General features: G+C 41.3%; 1 protein-coding gene across 1 annotated transcript in view; it reads left to right on the top strand.

Moving 5' to 3' along the window:
• Positions 1-4,703, top strand: part of CCDC62 (coiled-coil domain containing 62) — a 12,974-nt gene extending 8,271 nt beyond the window's left edge. The window contains exons 10-12 of the mRNA XM_009578654.1: positions 2,000-2,177; positions 2,840-2,971; positions 4,617-4,703. Of these exons, the coding sequence (XP_009576949.1) occupies positions 2,000-2,177; positions 2,840-2,971; positions 4,617-4,703 (397 nt within the window). The remainder of the gene's footprint in view (positions 1-1,999; positions 2,178-2,839; positions 2,972-4,616) is intronic.
• The last annotated feature ends 4,348 nt before the right edge of the window (positions 4,704-9,051 follow it).

Here is a 9,051-nt window from a genome sequence, read left to right as displayed (position 1 = left end):
GGGAAGGGTGCTGGCACCTCCCTGTCAGCCCAGCAAATATTTTTGACATGAGTTCTTGAATTCTGGAAGAGCCAACAAGAAGGCTATTAACGCAGTCAAATACGTTATCCAACTGCAAGAGTGGTTGTGAAATACTGTAGCGCAGGAATAATTTCTGTGTGCTCTGACTTAGTGACTTCGCTTATGTTGGACCAACATTTGCTGCCTTTGGATTTTTATCTCAGTTCTGGTTTTAAAGATGGAGCGTCAGCAGTTACTTGTTCAGTGTGCTCCTGCTGGACGAAGCCACCAGTTCCTTAAGCCATCTCCCTGCCTCAAAATCAAACCTGTTTTCCCCCCTCCTCCCAACCTGTGTGTCCTTCAAAACTGGCTGTGCTCATTGCATTTCCTCACATCCCCGGCTTCTAGGCTGTTACAGCTTGTTCCCTCACATCTCTCCAGAGCCTTTCCTTGTCAGAAGCTCCCAAACATGAGCTCTTCCCTCTTAAAAGCCTATTGTATCCCAGTGTTTTACAAGAGAAGTGAAATGAGACACAGCAGACAGTTCTGAGCTGGCATCTCTCACAATTGTCTGAGATTGAATGTCATTTAAAAATAAATCTTTTTGTAACAGTCTTGCCAGGTATGGAAAGTGTTGTATGTAAAGAATATTTAATGAAATGTTGTAAATTTGGAGACAGTATTTTCTTTAAAATATATGTATTTTTTAATTGTTTACCCGATCCAGGCAGTGCTAGCGGTGTGCTTCAGTTTTGTTCAGAAGTGTGATGAACACCGAAAAGTTGTATTTGGGGAGATGGTCACTGTTGTATTTATTGTTTAAAAACTGGATGAAGTGGAAATTAGCAGTTGAAAATGAAATTCACTGCATAGCTTGTAACTGCTGGCAGAAACCAGGGCGCGTCTTTGTACGAGCCGCAGACAACACTCAGTGCTGTGTGAAAACACAGCAGAGGGGACCGGTGATCCCAGGGGAAGAGGGCTTAGTTAGGGTGATCAAGATAGTTTCTAATATGCTACAGCTTTTATTAGTTCTAGTCTTAATTTGTGATTAATTGATGCTGGAGCTGAGTGAGGGGTTTGGTACATTTTGGTAAAATTGTGATTTAAGGAATTGAAATTGAGAACTATTTTTCTCTAGGGTAGGCTATAATAAAGTTAACTTTCAGTGTGGGAAAGGTGTAAGAGAAAAGTTTCAATCATTTGACGTGCATATTAAGAGCTAAAGACCTTTTGTATTAGGACAAGCTTGGGATGGCTGTGAGTCAGTGTTTGGACAGTAATAACGTGCAGGGTATGATTTGTTGCTTTAACTGTCGCTTAAATTGCTTTTCAGATATTCCTAAATACACTCAGATATACCCAGTGCTAAATTAATACTTTGTTTTGCTTTAAAACCTAGGGGAAGATGTATGCCAATAGATCATATGCTTCAACTCCACACTGAAATGGTAGTCGGGCAACTGAGTTTTGGGTTTAATCACAGTTTGTCCGAAGAGCACTTTACTGTTTGCTGCTGTATTTAAAAATAAATGTAAAGCCTCTTCTGGAAAGCTCTCCTGTGATCTCTGAAGTGAGATGATGACTTTAAAAGACTGTGAAATTCCCTTGAAAAGTGCACCTACAAATATTAATTTGCCTACTGGTTGATTAAAAAAAAAAAAGGGAGTAGGCTGTGAAGAAGAAAGAGTACCAGAGTATTGGGAGGAGGTAGATACGGCCTTTTGCGTGATCTTTGCAAGGTTAAATAGATGCTCAAGCACATGGTAATCTAGCTGTTCTTGAAACTGGTTGAATGTCAAACTGTTCTCCCCAGAGGATAAAACTGATCTAATGAAGCTGTTGAGCATGGGAACTCTGAAGAACAGAGTCATCTCACACGCTTGATGGTTTTCTTGGCTTAGGGCCCATAATTATGTATGTTGTCCTATGGTTTTCCTTTGAAAGTTTAAAATGGATGGTGATACTGTTTCTGGCAATGTCTTAATTTTTTTAACAGTGAAGAAAATGTGGATCTGAATTCTTTTCACTTGGATTCTCCCTGTTTGACATCCACCCAGAAAGGAGACAGGCCTCAAAGGTGTGAGAAATTCTTCGATGAAGACTTCCCTCTGGAGATCAATAACCCTTCAGTGACTAAGCCAACAAATAGATGCTGCAGTGCTACCATGGACCAAGTCAGTATTTTATTGCAGAATGTACTTCATTAATTTTAAGGGGCATTGCGACTGATGGTAGGAAAGCAAATGTCTGCCGGCATGGAAGAACTGGGGACTCGAATGATGAGACAGCAGGCTTAAAGCAAAGGTGGTAAAATATTTTTTCAAAATAATTCCTTGTTTTCTCAATATATCTTGGACAGCATAAGCCTAAGTGAGTTAAAAAAAAAAAGAAAAGACAAGGTTTTGAAATGAAAGGCTTTAGGATAATGGATGCTGGCTAATTGGTAATTCCAGTAAAGCACAATATCTGAGTTCATTTGGACACAGTTATTAGAAGCTACTGGATGCTGTTTCTTTCTTGTTCTGCCTGGTTTCCCCTCTTTCTCATGTCTTTGTTTATTCTCCCCTTTATCACTGAAGTGTGATACACTGTGTGTGATACGTGTTGTGCTACATATTCGTGCATGTGAAGATCTGTTAAAAAGCTGGCACTAGGAAAGACCTCTGTGTTTAATAGAAATACCAGCATTTAGACAGAGTCTGGAGCAGTGTTATGTTGTAGTATTTTGAACTGAGACATTTAAAGATGAAAGTGATGATTCTTGGTATGTTATAATCCTTTGACATATCCCAAAAAGATAATTTCATAACTTTGGCTCACTTTCTGTCTCTTCCAGGACACCAGTTCCCCCATAAGTAAGCTGCAGCATGCATTGGCCGAGACTCGACAGATGGTTGCTGATCTGGAGCTTAACACTCTCCTCCACGCAAGCCCTCGCTGCAGTCCAAACAGCAGCAGCATTAATATGGTATATATTACTCCCCTATGACTAGATTTAGGTGGCCGGGAAGGTGGTTCTGAACATCCTTTCCCTTATGCTTGAATTGTGCTACGACATTATAAACAATATCCTCCTCGCGCTTTGCTAAAGAGAAAATTCCTGCATGCCTTAGCATGAAGTACTTGAATTTTTTTATAGGATTCTTTAGGGCTCCTCAAGGTCATGACAGGTTTTATCTTTTGCATGTGTCTAAACAGATGGAAGGAAGAAGTCATTTTGGAGCAAGCTGTAGGAGGTCTAGAAAAAAGCAAACACAAGTATGACTTACATTCAGAACTGGTTTATTACACTAGGTATAATTGTGGAAAGGGGGACAGTATAGGAAATAGGTGATATATAGAATAGTTTTGTATATGAATTTAAACCAGACTCTCGGCTTATGTGGGTTAATAGTTTTAGTTCCTTCATTACAGGGTCAGAGAACATACTCAATGGTCAAAGAAAATAACCTGTACGTAGCTGTCATGGCAATTTATTGTATGAGCATGAATGCTGGTAGGGAGTTTCTGTCTTGAGTGCGTGGGCAATAGGGGTAATTGGAGAAGGGGGCACTTGCTTGTTTTCATAAATATCCTTAAGAATTTCTACCTTGTTTGACAAGGAGATTGTACCACTCATTACTAGAAATGAGTAAACTTGTGCTGATACGTATCACAAAGGGAGAATTCAGGCTTTTGGTTTTAAAGCAGACTCCTAATGAGAAGGCTGCATGCTGAAACCTCAGCTTCCTCCTGAAAGGTATTACCTCTTTCTAAAAATGTTGCACTCCTTATATCCTTAGATGAACTTGACCAGAACAATGTTACTGTAAGTAACAGACAAAGCAATTTTGATAACATTCAGAACCATAAAACCTTAGTTGTGCTGGGACTGACTGACAGAGTATAAAAGTTTTGTGCCAGCTTTTGCATAAACTGAAAGGATATTTTGTTCAGGAGTTCATCTGTAGGATTTAATTCAGCGTGAAAGACAGCAGCAGTGTAGCTTTTGCAAAGACTGTCTTGTAGGAGGGATTCCTGAAAAGCTCTCTGCAGAACAGTGGTTGCTTGTGGCTCTTGCCCAGCCCCGTCAGCTGTCTGGCTCCTGCTTACTGGTTGGCACGTCACAGCTTGGCTAAACCGGCTGTCCGTTAGTAGCGAGCCTGACTCTGCTTTATAACCTGATACTGCATTTTTGAGCTTGGAAATTGGCTTCTCATTCGGAGCGGTTGCTTTAGTGGATAGAAAATAAAGCAGGCTCATGTTTACTGGGGGGGTAGCTTCTGAACCACATCTGTAGAACTTTGATCTACTTTCAGAGTGGTTCTGGGCAAAAACTTGTCAAGCGTGTTTTAGTTAATCTATGCAGGCCAACTAATCTGTGCTTAAAACCAGGTTTACCTGAGGCTGTTTAAACTGCGCTTTAAAACATAATATATATCGAATATAACCCTTAGAATGTAATCAGTAAGAATTTGTATGTGTTGGATTCTGTGCCCTGCTGGGGGAGGGAGGAGAGGGAATTAAAAAGTGTATCCTTGCTGCTCGCCAGTTTCAACCTGGCAGCTCTGTATACAATTTTTATTGTCTGAGCTCTTTGATTTCCAAAAATGTGTTTTTGCATTACAATATAGACAACAGAACTTGCAGAAGCTCTTCACAGAACCCAGTTATCTGCTGCAGAAGAAAGAGATGCTAAGCTTCCATTCTTTTCTCTATGACATTCTGTGAGTATGAAGGTGTTTTCAGCTTCTTTTTTTGTTGATTTTTTGGTTTCCCTCTTTATTGCATCTGCAATATTAATACAAGTCTATGGACTTCTGAGATGACTATGGACATGGTTTAGCGGTGGACTTGGCTGTGTTAGGTTTACAGTTGGACTCGATGATCTTAAAGGTCTTTTCCAACCTAAATAATCTATGATTCTATGAGCCTGGCACAAGATTCTAAGTGCACTGCTCTGAATGCATTTCCAGTAAAACTCTTGTGAGTACTGTAACAGCAAAGAGATATTAAGGCAGGAAGTAATTCCTTTAGTCAAATAATTAAACTTTTCTCAAGCGTGTTCCTCATCCTCTAGGCAGTCAGATCTCGCAGCTTCATTCCCGAGTACCTGCACACCGCTTATTGTAGTTAAAATCCTTCTGTGTGTTAGAGATAACAGGATCAAGGATATGAACATTGTTGAATAAGAGATCGGGAAGTGTTTTTCAGTGCCACAGCCAAGGGCCTTTTTAGCATATTGTTCCTGGGCTCAGAGCTCCAAAAGTAGAATGTATTGAAGAGAGCTGTTTCAGAATATAAAAAGCAGCCTTGCCCATACCAGATTGTTTTTTCTTTTTGAATCAGGAAATTTCTCACTCTGATTATTTGTTCTGCTAATGTGAATTGGATGCTTGCAACAGGCACCATGTTGTCTGGTTCTGAGGACAAAAGAGTAACCAGATATGGTTAAAATACCGAACACCACATAAGAAACTGAATAAGAACTAGCAACAATGGGGGGAAAAATTGACAAAAAAAGAAATCTTCCAATGCTGACACAACCCAAGCGCATGTCTGCAAAGTTATTACACAGCCAGCTGGAGCGTGAAGCTGTGTGGCGCTGGATTTCTCATACTGATCAACTTGGATCCAGTGGGGAACTGGTGCTCACTTCTTCTCTCTCGGTATATTCAAACTGCAGTCCCTGAACTGTTTCTCCCCTGTGGAGCCAAAACCCTCTGTGCCCCTGGGGAGAGGCGTTGGTTTGTAGCACCCTCATGTTCTGCTGTTTCTGCATTAAGTCTGGAGACTCTGAGTCTTCTTTCAAAATAAGTTGGGTCTGCTTAGTGCATGCTAATGGGGCTCTCATAGGAAATGGATGCTGAGTAGCTGGAATGCCGTACCTTACGCTGCTGTAATGTTATGTTATGTACCTTATGCTAATGTAATATGTAGAGAGCTGTTCTTTTCCTAAAAAGAGCCCTAAGGTAAAAGAAGCTGGAGGTTTTCTAGATCGAAGCCAGCACTGTGACTTGCATCCTGAAACTACTGATGTTAAAAAAGTTTTCAGGAGCAAATCCCCAAAACTGCTGAGCACCATGCTGATACAGCAAAGCGGTAAGCATACGCTTAGCCTACAGAAATAATCTCATTTGCTTCAAGTGAGAAAGAACTGGTGGAACAAATGTACCCACAATTCACTGTAGATCCATGGCAAGAATTAGTGACTGTGCAAGTCACTGGCTGCTGCATAATTCTTATTTTCTTTGTTTATTAAAAGGCACTGAATCACTGTGATCAGTTAAATCCAAAGCAGTTTTTGCAGAGTTGGTAGCAGGTCCAGAAATAACTAAACATTTGTGCAATTTCATGTAGAGAAGTGATTGAATTGATTTTGGTTGCGTTTGGGGGTTTTTTAATTGCTCTGAAATCATTTGAGGGCAGGTGCACTGATAAACGTGAGGTTAATTTCCTAACTAGCTGACGGTGATTTAGCCATTTTCATCAGTTGTTTTTCCTTTAGAGAGAGATTAGGTGGGGGAGAGTTGAAGAACAGAGGAGGAAAGCAGTGAGTAAAAGGGTATATTCAGTTTTGGATACCGAAGCATGTGCCACTGCTCGTAAACTGACTCAGTGGCTGGCCGAGGGCACAAAGATCACTCCTTTTTGCAAAACAAACTGGGAAGATTTTATTTCATAACACTCCAGTCTCCAGTGGTGTCCCTGAGCCTGTTGTCTTTCTGTAAAGTGTTTTGTTTACCTTTCTCCTCTTTATATTTTTACTCTGTGTTTTTATTGTCTGCAGTGTGAAAATTTATATAGTAAATTGGCATATATGTGATTCCTTCATATATTTTAGAGGAAATGTTCCTGCATTTTAATGAAAGTCTTTAATTTTCTGCAGTGGATGAAGAAGTTTCCAATATAGAATTAATTTTGAGAACTGAAGAACATCAACCTGTCAGCTACAATGGAAAGTTACCTCATTTTTTTCCATGGTTCTGTGAGTGTTTGAAAGACTCTCAAGTGGCAAAAAGAAGTCACTATGTGGGAATATATTTTATCTTGAAATAAAACATAGAATTATGCCAAGATTAACAAAACTATTTTTATAGCTGAGAGCTCAGGTTAAATACTAGCTTGTTTTTTAAGAATCTTAAGTGCGTAACTGTTACAACATAGCAACTATTTTTCTTACCTTTTTTTTTTTATGGTGGCTCAGAAATATTTATAGCGTATGACACAGCCAAACATTCTTTTTTTTTTTGTTAGTTTATTGTTCTTGTTCTGGACTTCTTGCCATGTAGAGAGAGATGAATAATGTTTATAGGAAGTTCCCAATTAGTGGTGTAACCAGGAAATGCCTCCTACATTGTTGAAATTGGAGAGCTGTCACCCACAAGATGGGCAAAACAACTCTTCCCCAGTCAGGAGCTGTTTATTCTAACAAAAGCTTCTAACAAGATCAGGTGTGTATGGGCTCTGTTAGCACCGTATGGCAGCAGCCGAGCATAACGTGACTGGCTTTTTAGCATTTAAAGTGTTTTTATCTTGGACTATTGGGCAAGACGTTCCGTTATCACACTTTGAACTTATTTTTTAACTAAAAGGTCAAATAAGCTAATAAAGATGATACCTTTACTGTATCTTTTTTGCCTGTTTAACACAATGTCCAACACATTTAGTACTTAATTTATGACGGTTCTCTGGGACGTAGGACACCAACTGCCAGAGACACGAGTGGGCCGCTTGGTCACATGTGGACTGTGAGCGGTTTGGGACACCCGTGCCCAGTCCACACGGCTGAGCGCTGCGCCAGCGTTTTCCCTGCGTGGGGGCAGCTAAGAGGTGGGAGTCTCTCCGTCTATCCACTGCCACGAATTAATTGCAGTGAAATACAACACTTGCACCATGGTTTCCCCTTGTTAACTCCTTCATATAATTTTCCGCTTTCTCTTTAATTACCTAAATGACAGCCTGCTTTCCTTCGTGTACTAATGGCCTCAAAATTAGTCGACCAATTCTGATTATAGCTGCTGTCCTCCAAACTCTTTCTCTCCCTGCCCATAAGCATTACTCGCAGAAGGAATCTCTGCTTCTCAGGTTTTTTTTCAACTTTCCACAAGCCTTTAAAGCACGTTTGATTCCTCTACCTGTAGAGAAACTATCCAGGCTCCATCCTCAAAATCTGCTGCTGTGGGTAGGACAAAAATTCCCCCCAAAAAGCCACCGATACCAATACCGTCATGCTCACCCTGAAGCTGGCCAGCAACTATACCGTATGTCAAACCCTAGAGAAATTGGTGCAGCTTCCCAGCGTGAGCTGTGCTTTCCGGTTTAAATGTGTTTGGCGTGAGTGGATGAACGCACTGAACCCCCTGGTGAATTTAAAATGCTCTGCTGATGGCTTTAAAACCAATATAGAAAACTGAGCTCAAGCGATGCAACAAGGATCCACAGAGTGCTAGGATTTTGTGTCAGGGCTGTCCTGGATTTGTGGAATAGGAAGAAGGGGAATATTGGGGTTAATTTATTTGGGCGCTAAGTGACTTGCAAACGAACTGTATTATCTGCCACACCTGAGGCTAGTATCGAAACTCAAGCCGCATCAAATTCGGCTGCCTTATTTCTGGAAGCATTACAAATACTCCAGGGAGTGCCTTTGCTATTGTATTCTCGTATTGAATTATTATCAAAGAAAGCAAAGCTTCTGTTCAGCCTCGGCCTGCTTTCCGCAGGGGCGGATGTGCTCTCCGCAGGGTGGACGTGCTCTCTGCTGCTTGACTTTTCTGACTGAGGAGCGGGTAGTAACGAAGCTCCGAGTCTATTAAATGTGTCGCGTGTGGGTTTATTTAGAGAAAGATGACGAAGGAGCCTGTTGTGTCATTAGAAACAGGACGTGGAATAGGAAATGGGAAAGTATGGTGGAGCGGGAAGATCAGCGCCCTGCCTGTCACCTTCCCTGCCCCGTGGCGGGCGCTTCGGGAGTTAGGGAAGAGCCTCGGCGCCTTCTGCCCCGCGGGGGAAGCGGGGCGGGAGGGCTCGGCCGCCGTCGGACGTTTCGCCCGGCTCCCTGCTGGGGAA

The sequence above is a fragment of the Fulmarus glacialis genome, unplaced genomic scaffold (assembly GCF_000690835.1).
Source record: "Fulmarus glacialis isolate BGI_N327 unplaced genomic scaffold, ASM69083v1 scaffold3315, whole genome shotgun sequence".
In the NCBI taxonomy this organism is placed as follows: Eukaryota; Metazoa; Chordata; class Aves; order Procellariiformes; family Procellariidae; genus Fulmarus; species Fulmarus glacialis.
Note: the sequence above shows the minus strand (reverse complement) of the source record. Positions and strands in the feature narration are given on the sequence as shown.